The 17,421-nt window shown below is 39.8% G+C and overlaps 2 protein-coding genes across 2 annotated transcripts; both read left to right on the plus strand.

The window, feature by feature from the left end:
* Positions 1–224: 224 nt before the first annotated feature.
* On the plus strand, positions 225–6,505 carry alx3 (ALX homeobox 3; the record flags this gene model as incomplete). Its single annotated transcript, XM_079239325.1, is given in 6 exon segments — positions 225–258; positions 261–370; positions 1,934–2,246; positions 5,421–5,698; positions 5,834–5,959; positions 6,158–6,505. Coding segments are annotated over 6 exon segments (1,209 nt in total).
* Positions 6,506–9,607: 3,102 nt separating this feature from the next.
* Positions 9,608–17,215, plus strand: rbm15 (RNA binding motif protein 15). Its single transcript, XM_079239058.1, has one exon. It carries the CDS (start codon positions 9,722–9,724, stop codon positions 12,272–12,274), a length of 2,553 nt encoding a protein of 850 aa, XP_079095184.1. The 5' UTR covers positions 9,608–9,721; the 3' UTR covers positions 12,275–17,215.
* The last annotated feature ends 206 nt before the right edge of the window (positions 17,216–17,421 follow it).

The following is a 17,421-nucleotide window of genomic DNA, read 5'->3' on the forward strand; positions in this document are numbered from 1 at the left end:
TTCATTCAAGCTGACAGGCATGTCTTTGAAGTTTATGTCTTGCTGAAGATAAGTTATTGTTTTCAACTGTGAATATATATATATATATATATATATATATATATATGAAGTGTATTAAACTATTATTTGGTACCTTTCTGTAGTTGTCCAGTTAAAATCTTAGGATTTTATTTCTTTGTGCTTTGTCTCCTGCATTAGCTCTGTAACGTTCATAGTGGACAGAAATGAAATCAAATGGGGCTTGTGAGGCCTCGAGACCAAATGGACCTCGTGTTTATACACTTGTCCATCATCTGAGCAGCGTACGGTCTCGAGTATCAGAGGAGACGATAAGATGGCCCCGAAACTAACGGCACCGTGTCTGAACTTGGTAAGTGCACTGTGTTTGGATGAAGTTTGTGTAGATCTGAGATAACATGGTATCAAAAGCCCTTTCTTTTCATGCTGAGTCCGAGCAATTTCAGTTTCGAGCTGAGTTGTAAAGAATAACAGGATTGTAACTTGTCTAGATAGAAAACTAATGTTTTACTGATTCTGGTTTTGAAAGGCGTTAGCCTGTGTATTATAAATAATCCTGGTTCAAATGTCTTTTTTCTGTCATTTCATTCTCTTTTCGTTTTATAATTTTGTTTGCCTGTATTCTTCAATTCGTCTATTAATTGCTTTCCGTGTTTCAAACAGAAGAAACTACGTCGAGGAGAAATGTAGATAAACTAAAAAAAAAACTGATAAAACAGTCGCCTTATATTCTTCATGTTGTTCCATTGATGTTTCACTATTTTAAGTCATTAGTGAATAATCACTGAATTTTTTGTGTGGTTAATATTTGAAATACGGTGTAAACATTAGTAGCCTGCATACATCCTGCTGTTCTCTTTATATTGGATAAATTTTCGATAATAATTTATAATAATGATAAACAGTTTTATGCTATGAACAAACAAATCAAGAAACAATAAGTGCCAACACAGCGTAGACTTTCCAGACTTCTGGTCATTTCCATTACTTTGTCGGAACAGTGCGATTTTAAGAATATGTTGTTTGGATGTATGTAATTTATCATCAGAATTCGTGCGATCTCTGTTATTTTTCTTTATTTAATATAGACCTACGCGATAACAATGGGATTTAAACTTAATTTTGCTTTGAAAAAATTTTCTGTCAAAAATAAAGTAATGCTTTTCTTTATTCTGTCATGTCCACTTTTCATTGTCCCCTCTGTGTATATTTAGCAGCCGGACATCGTCGATTGTCCCAGCCGGCATAAAGTTATAGTCTGAATTAAAATGAGAAAATTGAATTGCTAGCGTCACAAATTGCGCAAGCAGAAAAGTTTGCTGAACGAAAACAACCATCTCTGTTGGATGAAAAGAGAAAAAGTCTGAACACTGTGGTTTTGGTGGTCTGTCCTAAACGAAGTAAGACAAATAAAATAAAATATAAATTAAATTGCCTATGTCTGCATGTAAAGTAACAAGAAAGTAGATCTGTGCGTGAGTTTTCTGTACTGTGTGTGAGCCGCCTCTCCGCGCGGTCCTGCTTGATCTGCTGATTAGGCCCATAATAATATATGAAATAGGAATTAAATGGTTAATTGGAAGGACAGAACCCGCGCGTGATTGAATTTTTGGCGGATTATGTCAGACTGTTGGAGCCACACACACACACACACACACACACACACACACACACGTACGCACACAATCTTGTCTCTCTCAGTCTTACATTCATGCGCACAAATACACGCACGCATCAGTCCCCGTTTCACGGGTCTTTGTTTCTGATCTGGTAAATCCCACCCACTTGACATGAAGACAAGAGAAAAAAAATCTCTCAGCCAGTCGCCCACGCTGACAGCGCCCAGTTGCTGTAGTCTGAACTGTCTGCCGGAGCCGAGATGGAGACGGAGAGCTGTTTGCCTTTCTCTCCGCAGAGCAGCAGAAAGACGCCGGCAAACTCTCCGGGACTGGAGTCCAGCGGCGGCTCCGGATCCTTTCTTCCCTGCGACAAGCTGCTGAAGTCCTCACACCTTCCTCCTCCCACTCGCCTCAGCCTGCGCGGGGATCTTTACGGCGCAGCCATGGGCAGGTTTGGCGATGCTGCAGCGGACTTTACGCACGGCTCTGCCCCTCCAAACCCGCCCGGCTCACCGCCCAAACACAGCAAGTTTTTAGACGGTTTAAGCCAGGATCAAAAAGTGGCAACAATAGGCGGCAAACCGGCCTTTTATGAGAACAGCACTGAGGGTAAGTTGGAGAATTATGCATGCTAACTAAAGAAGAAATGTCAGAAGTAACAGGACAAGTTGTCAACTATTGTTATTTTCTTTCTTTTTTCGTCTTAGCTTTCAACTAAGCTGAACTGGTTGACACAGAATTTTATTTTATGGTTTAGGAGCATACAAATACTGCAAAACATTAAAAGAACTGGTGGAGGGAAAAAAGACAGATGTGAAAAATATTTCTAACTCTTTGCAAATTACCAACGTGTTGAGTTTGTCTAAATCCGTTCACCAGTTTTCAAACTGATTTTCATAAGTGTGTAACATATATTTTTCTATTTTTAGCCAACAATGAAACCAAAGTGACTGCAAACATTGAAATAAAAACGTCAACAGTTTTCTGTTCCTGTTATAAAATAGTCTAATAAAGATTAAACATCAGTCTTGCAGGAAGTTGTGTGTGTCAACATATCGCTTGTCCCCTTTTCAAGCCAAAATTCCTCTTGATATTTCTGTATTTCATTAGATAGTTTCACTTTACAACAAAACTTTGCAAACATCTCTTGACCTATTGGTGCTGTCAGATATATTTGAAAAAGAAAATCCACCATGTGAAGAAAATGGACAACTGTATATGTTGAAGCAAAGCCTGATTAAATTATGTGGATTCTCATTTTGTTTATTGGTGCAGATTATTCTGCAAAGCAACACAGGATATCAGCAGCTATTAGGTCTTTGTGATATCTGTGACCAGAATAATATACGATGGTTTCATTCTACTTAATGCCAAAAGCAACTAATACATTCAACAGATTTTTTCTGCAGAACTACTTGTGATAATAACATGAGATGCTTTTTGAAACTCTGTCTTTTATTCTATTGGATTCTGGAAGATAATTTTCCATCTCATTTTGTTGCCATGACCACAACAGAGAGTCATGCATGTGATAAATGTCTGTTTTATTTGTAGTGTCTTATTTATCAACTGGTCTGAGTGTGTGTGTCTGTGTATGTGTGTTTGGGTTTTGAGTACAAAGCTGACACATCTTTCTATTTTGTCTGCAGTGGGTTAAAGTTTGATATTGATGGAACAAGCTGAGATGAGAATATCCATAACTATCCATAACTATCCTTACACAATGAAGTTTGTTCTGCTATTTAAAATATATTTCTATCAGTTACTTTTATTTTCCATTTTATTCAATAATTTAATTTTTAAGTTATTAATTGATTGTTCAATTATCGCAAAACACAATGAATGTTTTCAAGGATTTTGTTTCTTTTATGTAATTTTCAATTATAATTGTAATATTGTTTTTTTTTCCAACTTGTTCAGGGTATTTATTTAGTAAATCTATTTACTTTATTTACAGGCAGTTTTTAAACTGTGACATTTATACACATTACAACCCAGATAAAATGTAACTCCAGGATTATTTCATTTCTTTTAATTAATTTCTTATAATATTTTCTGATTTAGAATATTATAATAAAAACTTAAGAATCTCTTCAACAATTAAATATATTTGTAAAGTTGCTGAAGTTAGAGATGTCATATCATACAGTAAAGAAATTAAGCAGACTATTTTAAAGTCTGCCTACAATCAAACTATATATATATATATATATATATATATATATATATATATATATATATATATATATATATATATATTTTTTTTTTTTTTTTTTTTTTTTTTTTTTTAAAGAAAGAAAGAAAAATTGGAAAAAAGTAAAGGAAAAAAAAATCAGATCAAGAAACCTGGACAAATGTTGCAAGAACAGCTGTGTTCCTGGGTTTTCTTGCTCCGCTTCACATCACGACAGTTTTAGTTTATTGGAGCAGATCCTTACGAAGCTCCTGCATTTCAAATTGATCCCCCTTTGCTTTTTCCCGTATTTCACATAGATCTCCAGTTACACTAAAGTGGAGGCAGAGCAGATGTGAGTGCTTGACAAGCACTCAGCTGAAAATATTTTCAGAATGTGTTGTAAGGTTGGATCTAATGGATATGAGGAAATTAATGTTGCAATGAAAAGGGTTCTCTATTGAGCCAAGTATGAAATTAAAAGGATAGAAAAGTGGCGTCTCAGCTGCCCCCACTGAGTGAGTGCCTGCAGATAGATGGAGAGCGGTTTTGTTTTGGGGTGCAGGGTTAAACGAAATGAGCACAGACAATGACATCCAAACGCTGCGGGAGAGAGCTGCCCTTTCTCTGCTCTATTAACAGGAAGGAAAATAATGCTTTTCCATTTCCAGCACTACTTCAGATTAAAAAGAAAAAGAAAAAAAAAGAAAAGAAAGAAAAGAGTATTCCAGAACAGGAATAAATCTATTTAATTCAGGACTCTCATTATTATCATGTTCATGTGTTAAATTAACACCAAATTTCAACCAATTCACGTGAGCATTCATTACTAAAGATGTCTTTCCTGCATTATCACAGTCAAGTCTTTTGTTGCCCTCTGGGTTTAATTCAAGCCAGCTCGCCGAGGGTTCACTCCCTAAAAATGGGTTGTCTGGACTGATCAAGTTAACTCAGAATTAGTGTTGCTTTTGTGCGTTGTTATTTTCAGGCATCTCAGGTTTTATTTGAGTTTTTTAAAATTAGTGACTCAAAGAGTAACAAACGTAACATTTTTTTTCAGTTTGCAGAATTGAAAAGACTTGATGTTACAATAATTTGTTTGCTGAAACAAATCATAGTGCTGCAGGTTAAAAAAAAGACTACAGTTGATCATCTAGCTGTGAAAATTAAATTGATTGACCATTTAGTTGTTTGCATTTGTGTAAAATGTTTGGACTCCTAGTAAAACTATGTTATTGTTTAAAAAAAAAAATCATATGTACATTATTCAGCGTAAAATCAAGGTTTATTTCATTTCTTTTTTGGGGGAAATATCCTACATGGGAAGCAGGATATGAAGGAATGAGGTTAATTATGACTGCCAGACAAAGAATTACATCATCTATAAAATGTCAAACACAAAATAAAAAAAAAAAACATTTTAATAAGAACTTGATAATTATAAATTTGGTGCCCCCCCAAAAAATAGAAAAATATTCACAATGATCAGCAGTTTAAAACCTTTAAATGGCCGTATATGTTAAAACTAATTAACGGCATCTGTTTTACATGTATTTTATTATTTCAAAAACCTGTAAGCATGTTTTTCTGTGTGTTCCTGTGTGCTGCAGATAGAGAGAAAGGAGCTCTGAAAAGCATGGGCTATCCTGGGATTGGCTCGGACTGCTGCAGCAAACTGAAAGAGCCGGGCAGTGGCTCTTTACAAGGGGACTCTATTGCTGACTCCATCGACTTATCAGGGAAGAACAAGAAGCGCCGTAATCGCACCACCTTCAGCACTTTTCAGCTGGAAGAGCTAGAAAAGGTGTTTCAGAAGACTCATTACCCTGATGTCTACGCCCGGGAGCAGCTGGCGCTGAGGACGGAGCTCACTGAGGCTCGGGTTCAGGTGTGTTACAACAACTGCATTATATTTCACATCTTTGTCAATTCAGAAGTATTTGCAGAAAAACATTTATTGTCTCAATAAGACTTGTTGTCTTCTGTTTAATTTCTTGTTGGACTTTGATTTCCATTTTTAAAGGTTTGGTTCCAGAATCGTAGAGCCAAGTGGAGGAAACGTGAACGTTATGGGAAAATCCAGGAGGTCCGCAACCACTTTGCTGCTACGTATGATATTTCTCTTCTCCCTCGCCATGATGCATACCAGGTAGGAGGCTGCAGATCTATGTGACTTGCATTTTGTTGTTATGGATGTGCATAATTTTTCTGCTCAGAATTTAGAATTTTATCGGAAAAAATTTGCTAAATCACTTTCATTTTTGCTTATATAAGTGTCTAAAGCAATTCCATGTGGATCCATTCAAATTTCCAATGTTTCCTATCTATATCTGCCCCCCCCTCCCAGATGCAGGGCAACCTTTGGCCAGGTGCGGCTTCAGGCGGAGGGGGTAGCTCTGGTGCAGGCTGTGTTTTAGGAGCTGACTCCATCCCCTCATCCTGCATGGGTCCATATTCTCACCCCCACAGCAACCTGCAAGGCTTCATGGGCATGCCCACTTCCCCCAGCCACCCACACCACCACCACCCGCCTCACCATCCCAGTATCAACGGCCTCTATTCACTCCACAGCTTCCCAGGAGGCCTCGGACCTCCTTCTATCGAAGGTCCAGAGACCGACTACAAACCAACTGGCTTGGTGGCACTGCGGATGAAAGCCAAAGAACCAGGCAGCATCCTCTCTTGGCCCACATGACCACCACCGAGCCAGCTGCCCACTGTGCACTGATTGAGCCAAAACATGTTACATTCCTGTCCCAAACAGTCCCAGATATACACACCCACTTCAGCATACGACTCAAATATTTCTTTCTTTACATTTATCTAAGCCAGCTTGGAGACTTTTTGTAATTCAGAATATGTTGGAGTGTTGGAAATCTGAGGGCAACTTGAGCATCTTGCACCAAACTCATTACATTTACATAACTTTCTTTTTTCCACTTTTAGTTTGATATTACAAAGAGACCAAAGAGGAAAAATTATTTAAGCATGTAAAAAGATGTAATTATCATATTAATCGCTGTTCTGTCTGCTGTCTTTATAGTGTGACCGGTAATAAAGACCTCCATCTACATCAACTATCATGTTCAGTAAAAGGCTATTTTTGGGAAGGGATAGGAGGGAAAAAAAGGTTTACAAACTATCTTAGCCAGAATTATTTCTGCCTTCATATAGCCTTTTAAGTGAAACGTGGTGTCACTTAAAAAAAAAAAAAAAAAAAAAAAAAAAAAAAATGGTAATGTGGTTGTAAAGCAGAAATGATTTACAGACTGTGGCTGCTATAAGCAAAGATTTTACTTATGCAAGAAGTGCATGGAGACAGTTTATATTTAGTTTATTTTTTCAGCCTCCTTAAGGTGGGTGATAATATATCAGCTGGTTAGAGAAAAACAAAACAACAACAAAACAACAAGTGATCACATGTCAATTTTAGTAATAAGGAAATCCTTCCAAGCATGGGTGGCCATGCACCAAGGCAAGCATTTCTTATTAAAACCTGAACATGTGAGCAGTAATGATAAAGGAATTAGGACTGCACAGAGTTCTGTATTTCACCATTAATAACTGCAGTCAGCTCATCTGCTTTTTTCTTTTTGTAAAGACTAAATTAGTCGAGGAAAAAATGTGACATCTATAGAGTCGTATGGTAAATTTAGCCTCACAGTATCCCCTTGTTGTGCTTCACCCCCAAACAATTTACTCTATTGTCAAGGAAACATTGAATCGCAGAGTACCATCCCATCTGGTGCAAATTACTAAATACCAAAATATTCATGTCAAATGGGCAAACATGTCAATCTGCATGAGCCTGAGAGCACAAATTCAGCTCAGGGGGGGGAAAAAAAACTTCACCAGTGGACAAAGCCCTTCCAGGAGTCTGTACGGCTTTCAGGGCAAAATGCTTCTTTCTCTCTTCTGGCTTTAAAATGACAGTTATGCTCAGGGCAGATTAGCTGCCATTCCCTGTCTCTGTGCAGTCAGAGGAACATGTGGTTCCAATAGAGGAATGCAAAAATCCATCAGAAACACTTTCCACACCCACAGCCTCAAATTCCAGTCAGGCCCTGGGAGACGGCAGCTCTTACTGCAGTAACATAGTCCCTCATGATTAAATCCCTGATTAAGTGGAGAAGATAAGGAGACTTGTCAGTAGGGATAAGGGCCCGAGGAGATGTCCATCCTTAGGAAAGCTGAAAAAATAGCAGATGGTTGGCCACATTTCTTTTTAAGAGCAGGCTAGTTTATGCCCTTTATCAAAAAGGAAACTTTGCAATTTAGTATATTTGATTTATGTTAATTCCTGAACACTGTAAGGACACCTAATAACTTATGACACCATAACTGCACAGTTGCTTACTCCTCTGAAGAAAAAGGTAAAAAGGAAAATAATAAGCCCATATTACTTAAAGGGCTATAACTTTTTATTAAACTCTCATTAAAGTTAGAGTGCTGTGGCAGAAGCTTTGATCATTGTTGACCCAATATATCAGGGAAAGAAGGTTGTGTATTATTTGTCAGAAATAAAAGTAAAATGTTGATTTAAGACAGCACAATGCCAGAAGCACTTAACTGTTTGTCAGAGTTACTATATGAACACTGTCTTTATAGTCTGGTAGTTACTGAACAATTCAATCTCATTAATGAACTAAAATATGATTTAATGCCCTATAAAATGTGTATAACCGCCTGTGGGTTATTACTCCAAGCTTTGATCTCCACAGGACTTATTTAGCCTCTGTGCACAGTTATTGTCCTACAAAGCCAAACAATGTGCACTGACCGACTGTGCAACAGAAGCAGACGATGGGGATTTCAGTACAAACTGTTGTAAAGTTTTTAGCTGCAATTGGATATCTTAGTAATCTGTTTCAGACCACAGGAAATCATCGATATAAATTCTTAAAGACCAAAGTGTTGATAAATAAACGGAATGCTACAGGAGCAAGGATGTGATGTGTAATCTCTGCAAACTGGCAAAAAAAAAAAAAAAAAAGCAAATAAAAACAGGAGTTTTTTTTTTTTAAAATTTATTTTAGATGTGCAAGACAAGTCTCTACTAAAATATGTGTAAAATTCACGCACTGGCTCAGTAATTGTGGGCTTTTATGTCTGTTGCTTTTAATTTACATTTCCAAGTATACTCATTGAAAGTACTTTTAAATGGTTCCTATTAATAAATACAGCGAGCTAGTTTGCCACGATGGAAGTTAAACATGCATAATTGCAGGTTGATGTGTCCACGTAGATACAGAAATAGACTGCTACTTCCCAATTCAACTTTCTAGGATTATAAGAAAAGGGCTGATGTTCTGTTTCAGATAGTGTTCAAATGCTGCCACCCAGTGGTATTAACTCCAATTGAAGCGGAGAAGGTCTCGCGATTCTGTGAAAATACTATTCCTCCCCTTTGCAAATGCGCAGTCAAAACAGAAAACTGAAGGCAGTTGCTCTCATTCAGAGCAACATTAAACAAAGGCTGCACAAAACTGATGCTCTCAACATCATAGTTTGATACAAACAGCTTTTAAATGTGTTTGATGATAAAAATCAGTATTCAAATCATAGTAAGTTCATAGTGAAGAGGAGCTACCTCACTGATAACACGTTATGATGCCTTGTGGAACTGCTTATAACTTCTTTGATTCGCAAAATACTGCAGACGCAGTGGCCAACCCATTCAATGGGTGATTGACGTGCACTTCAAACGTTTCCACCCCCTGTTTGACCAATCAGGGGGCAGAGGCGGGCCTTCGCGATAATCTTACCAAAATGGCGACTGTTGTTGTTTTGTCGCAGGGTCAGTGAATTAATCCGTTCATGATTTCAGTCAGTTTCTGCACTAATTTGCAGAAACACAACTAAAAAAAAAAAACGGCCGAGCACCGCAAGAGTGGACTCTGCGTGGGCTGAAATGAAAGGCAAAGAGCGGTCGCCGATTAAAAAACGCTCCCGGGCCTTGGAGGATATTCGAGACAGGGGAGGATGCCATCCGACCAGTAAGAAAATGGGGGCTCTCTCCGTTTCCAGTGGGAGTAATAACGGCAACAACGCCACCAAAAACGACGCCGGCTCGGCTAGACGGAGTCTGCTCGGTGAAAAAAGAGACAGGGACTTTGACGGTCATGGCAGGACTGGAAATAACCACAGCTGTCAGGCTGCTGCTGCTGGCTCTGTTGGTAAAAACCACAGCTTGAGCCTGACGCTGGATTTAGCATCACCGAGGACCACCTCGCGGGGGGAGCAGCGGGTTCAGCCGCCCAACGCTGAGAGTGAGTACAAAACGCTCAAAATAAGCGACCTTGGCACTCAGCTGAGCGACGAAGACGTGGAGGATGGACTGTTCCATGAATTCAAGAAATTCGGCGACGTGAGCGTGAAGATCAGCCGCAGCAACGATGAACGGATAGCCTTCGTTAATTTCCGGAAGCCGGAGGATGCCCGAGCCGCGAAACACGCCAGAGGTCGGCTCGTGCTGTACGACCGGCCGCTGAAGATCGAGGCAGTTTACATTAACAAGAGGAGAAGCCGCTCCCCTGTGGAGAGGGACTTGTATGGTGCAGCTCAAAGTCACAGACATTTGCAAAGACCCCTCTCGCCCACTGGGCTTGGATATAGAGACTACCGGCTGCAGCAGCTGGCTTTGGGACGCCTCCCTCCTCCCCCGCCGCCCCCTCTGCCCAGGGAACTGGAGCGGGACAGAGAGTTTGCCCTGTTTGAAGCCCGGGCACGTCCAGCTTTCATTGCAGAGCGAGCAGCTTTTCGTGAAGAGGATTTTCTAGCTCCAGAAGATGACCAAAGAGCAAACAGGACGTTGTTTTTAGGGAATCTGGACATTAATGTTACTGAAGCAGATCTGAGGAGAGCTTTTGATAGGTTCGGAGTCATAACAGAAGTGGACATTAAAAAACCTAGTCGAGGACAAACCAGCACATATGGATTTCTGAAATTTGAGAACCTTGACATGGCGCATCGTGCTAAGCTCAGTATGTTTGGTAAAATAGTGGGTCGTAACCCTGTAAAGATAGGCTATGGAAAAGCGACGCCCACTACGCGTTTGTGGGTGGGTGGACTTGGGCCTTGGGTTCCTTTGGCTGCTCTGGCCAGAGAGTTTGACCGTTTTGGCACTATAAGGACCATAGATTACAGAAAAGGGGACACTTGGGCCTACATTCAGTATGAAAGTTTAGATGCGGCACAGGCTGCTTGGACTCACATGAGGGGCTTCCCACTTGGAGGACCAGAGAGAAGACTTAGAGTGGACTTTGCAGATACTGATCATCGTTACCAGCAACAGTTTTTGCAACCCCTCCCTATACCACCATTTGACATGGTGGCCGAGTCATTTGTCCACCGTGCAACACCAGACCCTCTTAGGGTTAGAGATCGGACTCCACCGCCACTTCATTTTAGGGACAGAGAGCTCTTTCCTGGAACTGAGTGGCCCAACCCAGCAATACGTGAACGGATACGAGCGTCTCCTTTTGAGCCTCTGGAACATTTGGAACGCGATCGACGTACACGAGATCCTTGGTCTTTGGAACGAGAGCTCCAAGCACGAGACCCTACACGCAAACGGCGTGTAATGGAGGATGGGCGTCATCTGGAACACAGTCCTGACAGCACAGAGAGGACATTAAGACGTAGACGTGCTTCTCCAGAGGGCAGCCCTGGAGGCAGCAGCAGGGATGGAGGACGCTTCAGTGACTCAGAGCGGCCTGGGAGAGGGGAAAGAGGGTCCCCAGTGAGAGAAGGTCACAGTAGCGCGGAGAGAGGGGTTGGTGAACGAAGACTGAAAAGCCAGATTCTCTTAGAGAAGGGACCCTCAAACAGTGCTCTTTTAGCTGTTGGAGAGCGCAAGCGCAAAGCGGTTGATGGTGGGAAAGGGCCTGCCAAGAGAGAACGTTCTGAAAGCAGTGTTAAAGCCGGTCAGCCATCCAAGCCAGATGGCACCAAACTCGGTTTGGCTTGGCGTGGCATGCTACTCCTGAAGAACAGCAACTTCCCAGCCAACATGCACCTGCTGGAGGGGGACCACAGCGTAGCCAGCGACCTGCTTGTCGACAGCGCCACAGGAAGGCAGGTGAGCGAGCTAAAGATCACGCAGCGTCTTCGCCTAGACCAGCCCAAGCTCGATGAGGTGTCCCGGCGCATAAAAGTGGCCGGTCCCGGTGGCTACGCCATCCTGCTGGCAGTTCCTGGAGCCACAGAGGATGCATCTTCATCAGACCCTTCAGCATCAACCCAGCGCCCACTACGCAACCTGGTGTCCTACCTCAACCAAAAACAAGCAGCTGGCGTCATCAGCCTGCCTGTTGGAGGGAGCAGAGATAAAGACAACACAGGGGTTCTTCATGCTTTCCCCCCCTGCGATTTCTCCCAGCAGTTCCTAGATTCCTCTGCCAAAGCTCTGGCAAAAAGCGAAGAGGACTATCTGGTCATGATTGTGGTTCGTGGTGCTTCTTAAAAAAATGCACCAAGTTCAAGTGGATCTGAGAGAAAAAAGGAAAAAAAAACTGCTGTATGTCAGTAATTATTGCATGCTGTTTCTTCTGCATCATGGGGTACAGTAGTATGGTTCTTGAGTGTTTGTGTGTTGCTATGTAATCCACTCAAAGGACAAACAGTGCCCCTCTACAAAACTTAAAATGTGTGTTTTTGAAAATTGCTTTTTCAGTGGGTGTGTGAATTTGATTGCAACAACAACAACAAACCTGCTGCAATTCTGGCAGTTCTGTCAAACAGTTAATTCTAAGAGTCCCTCTTCATTTCACGCTCAGTTCAGTTTATACAGAAAATGTTCCCACTCCTAAACACATTTATCCTTTCAGTTGTGCTTCAATCGGAAGTTACATATTAGACCTGAAAGATTTTACATAATAATACCCCTGTTTCAAGAGATTAGAAATATGACTAATGTTAAAGTCACGACTTCGAAGCTGTGTTAACTGAAACAAAACACTCTTTAAAAAGTCATGTTTGTTTCTGAGTGACTATATTGTATGACCTCAACCTAACTGGTGTTATTGTAATAACTTCTCTCCCACACACAACGGGAAACCTATTTTTTAATTGAATTGAAAGCATACAGTGCAGTAATGTTACATTTTGATTAGTAAGATATACAGGTGAAGGTGACATTTTTTAACTCAAGGTGTATAACGAAGGTCAAATGTGTTTGGGGAAAAAATCCTGTGGTAATATTTTGAGGCTATAATTAAGTTTAAACATGTCACACAACTCTACACCAGTGGATCATGCCCTTCATTATATATATATATATATATATATATATATATATATGTATGTATGTATGTATGTGTGTGTGTATATGTGTGTGTGTGTGTGTGTGTGTGTGTGTGTGTGGAGGTAATGGTTTTTGAGTTTGAGTGTGAATTGTGTTCCTCCTAATTTGAGCACCAAATTTCAGGTTAGACTGTAAAGAAAAATGTATGTTCAAAGGTTCAAAGTTAAATGATCTCTTATCAATGATTGTGGAATGCAGTATACTAACAGATGTGACATTTTTTTGCCCAGAGGACAGCTTATAAAATAATACACAAAGCATAGTAAAGCAAATACTAACACCTTTCTTGTATTTTATATTCAATGTTTACTTTAGTGCATCCCTTTATTAGAGATGTGATTGATGATAAACTACAGTAGTACCTGACAAAAAAGATTAGATGGTTTTCTTACAATATTTCAAAGTTTTTTTGTTCTTCCCCAGAAACTAGCAGACAGTAATATTCAAAATCAGTGAAATACTGGTGCAGGGTAACAAACCTGCTGTCCGTTCAGTCGTAGGTTTGTGCAGTTTTTTCTTTTATTTAGATGTACTTAAACAGTAAATACTGTTGCATTTTAGAGATCTAAATTTAAACAGTATTTAACTCATGCTTGCAACATCTTTCAAAGGCCTACTTACCCTGCATTGTTTAGCCATTGTACATTTGTCTTGCAGTAGCAACTTTTTATGAATTATAATTGCTCAATTTGGTTTTATATTTATTGAAAACATTCAATTGTGGCAAATTATTGTACGTGTGAACATCGCACCCACTCAAACTGTGGACTCCTGAGGAGACGAATGCAGAGCTGCAGGAAGAGGAAGCCTAGCGTTTGTGAGCCCCCACTGATGAGGCAGCTTTTAAGTTGTGTAGCCCATCTGCACCTGTGATGACTTCTGTTTTAAGTGGACAATTGAGCATTGTACGCTTTGATGTCATGGGAAAAGGAAAATCCGTTGTGCCCGTGCGAAGCTGTTGACATACCTGCAAGTGCGTTTTGGGCACTTAATGTGACAGAATATCAATAAATTGTTCATTTGAAGGGAAACGTGTTTCTTCGATGGAAGTGAATTGAAGAAACAAGCTGCAGTACCTTATTGTGTTTCCAAGGAGTTGTCACTTGAAATTTTGTTTTCTGCACGCAGCAAGGGAGACTATTTGCAAGTTATTTAGTTCCAGTGAGGAGAGACCCAAGTTTCATATGAGGATCACTGTTTTCTAACAGGCCAGTTCTGAGCTGCCAAGTTGCTCATCAGAAATTACTTTTCTCCATCTGTTTCTGCTGACATGTGAACACCTGATCAGGATTGAGGAGCTTCCGCTTACCCTTCTTTGCTGCCAGAGTCCAGTTTGCAGTGTGAAACGGTGGCTTCATGCACTCAGTGCAGTTTTGGAGGCAAGGGCTGGAGCAAACAGCATCATACGCCACAATCCTGTTATCTTCTGTGGCTGTTACTCAAAAGCTTTCCTGGTTGTGATGTTCCTGGTTCTGAATAGGAGGCAAGGGAAACTCATCACCGGCCGTCACACACTCACTCCACTGGGGAGATTGAAAGTGACACAACTCTGAAATTTCCATAGCATCTACAGTTCAAGCTGATGCACTGCAGAGGCCCAGCTAAACCCCTGGGCTGATTTGTCTTATCATATGTTGCCCAGTTATGATTTGGTTTGACTAAATGTTTGTATCAGGCAAGAGGATTGGCTCAACCCGCAGCTAGGAATTTTATTGGCCCCAGTCTCTCTGATTCAACCGTCTCCATGGAGATGAGTGAAGCTGCATCCTGACGTCTGAGGCCTACTGGATGGAAATGAAAGTGCAACAGGCTGCAGTGTTGACTTGTTCGGCCAAATCTGGAAGGAATCCATGCAGCGGATCACCCACTTCACTGAAGTTCTTCTAGGACACCTGTTTATTTTCCCAGTTCCCCTTTTCAAGTTTAAGACCTCTTTACACAAGAAAGTTTGCTGTTCCCTACTTCCATACATCTTAGCCGTATTGGTGTGAAAACAAATTGAGCATTCTGTGCTGACAAGGATGCCTTACTTCGGCTGAGAAGCATTGCCATCTTTAGGACCACAGAGCAACTGGTCTCCTCCCCCAAAGTCCTCTACTTGACATTCAGGACAGTGCTGGTACGACTGTAAGCCTGCTGTACAGAAACGTTATGATGGTGAGTAGGATGAACAAGCGCTGCCAGCCATGACTGTATTGGTGGCTAAGGCAGCAGCGGTGAGTATTAAGTGCCAACACCACATGTTTTATAACACAAATTGCAACATGGTGCTCTCCAATGTAAGTAAATTTGCAAGTTATTTCCACAGACAGTAATGGAGGAAATCTGATCTAAAGTAGGAGCATTTAATCCCATCAATGCAATATTGCACACAGTAACTCTCAGTGTAAGACTCAGATAAACAAATGAGATGATTTCAGATAGTTGCCTACCAGTTTCCTAATCCTCGTAATTATTTAGCCTTATACATGTTGACTAAAAGATCTGTTGTGTAACTCAAAACAAGAAACTTGTCAGGGGAGTGAAAAATGTAGCTAGTAAAAATACTGATGTCGATTTATTTATTAAAGCCTCATTCTGTCATAGCACAACAAATAAATGACTAAAAGCAGTGGCAATAAAAGACATGTACTCCAGTACAAATCTTTTTCACAAAAATTTAGATTACTGGGTTGTTTTACATTTGTTTGATACTTGTAGGTTACTTGATATCGTTTTATTTATGACATTGAATAATTCAGATTTTTTATTTTAAGCTAAGCTAAAACGACGTTCATTGAGTCTAAGGATTATGAGATAATTGTGCCTGTATTTACCAGCAGAAACACTAAAAGAATATACACATTAGTATATAATCCAGTTATATAATTAGTTTCTGCTACTTTGTGTTTTTTTTCTGTGCCAGATTTTTAACTTTGTGTTTTTACAGAATGGCTCCAGTATTTTAGATCACTGGTCTAAACTTCTATTGACTACTGGCCCTAATTATAGATTATATCATTTACAATGCAAAGAGACCTTTTGATTAAATTATTAACCTCATAATATTGGTTATAAATATAAACCATCTGTGGTATCTGCTTTCTAAGCTGCCAACAGTCAGTGCCAGTATGTTCTTTTATTTTGCTAAGAGCATCAGGCAATATCAATAAGCACAGTTTACAATTTAAATTCCCTCTTGATGGATTTGTAAAACATTAAACAAATGCAGGAGAACAATGATGCCTACCTAATAGGTTATTTTTAATGTTTACAATTAGGATAAATGTGCACACTGAAAGTCCAAACAGGATGTTAGTTAAATTACTTCTAGTTGAGTTTTCTTCATACAGCTGCACAACAAATCTGTTTTACAGATTTTAAATTTGAAAGGATACTTCAAGAAAAGCAGTAACATATAAACTGGAAAGCTGTATACTAAAACTTAAGTTTATACCTAAAATATACAGATTATAGTTTATGTTTCAGTGCTTATGCTTATGGTTGCTTATGGAAAACTCAACTAGAAGTAATTTAACTAACATCCTGTTTGGACTTTCAGTGTGCACATTTATCCTAATTGTAAACATTAAAAATCCATATCCATAATGCTTATGGTTGCTTAATCACTTTTAGTGAGGCACATTAGCTGGGCAAATCTGATGCAAACTGATGCACAATATGGCCTGTGAGTTGTGGCCTAGACCCAAGTCATAACATCCTTTCCAATGCTTCAAGGTTTGAAAAACTGCTCGGCTTTAGTAAAACCAGTTGCTAAAGCTAAACATTTCACATATTTTTTTTTTTTACATCAGTGCTGTTTGCAGTGACTCTGGCGGCAGCCTGTGACACTAAGTTTATATCACTGCCAGACATTAATTCATATTATTAAATTTTCAGGGCAAATTAATTACATTTTTTCATTTGCACAAAGATTTCATTCATTCATTCATTTTCTAAACCGCTTAATCCAATTCAGGGTTGCGGGGAAGCTGGAGCCTATCCCAGCTGGCTTTGGGCGACAGGCAGGGTACACCCTGGACAGCTCGCCAGTCCATCGCAGTGCACAAAGATTTCTTCTATCTAAATCATTAAAACTATTGTAATTTAACAGTGTCCACATGAAATATTTTTGTTTTTTCTACAGAGATCCACTGGGAAGAATTCCCCTTCTGGTGCTTGTATTCGAGGTGTCATCCTCTGTAAGTAACCTGTAAGTTTTTGATGTTGTAATATCAATCTGAAATGATACAATTTGCAGAAAGTTTTTATGTGTATAACAGAGAAATATTGGAACGTGCCTTTATTACATAAATTTAAAGACATGC

This window comes from Telmatherina bonti (assembly GCF_933228915.1).
Source record: "Telmatherina bonti genome assembly, chromosome: 4".
NCBI lineage: Eukaryota > Metazoa > Chordata > Actinopteri > Atheriniformes > Telmatherinidae > Telmatherina > Telmatherina bonti.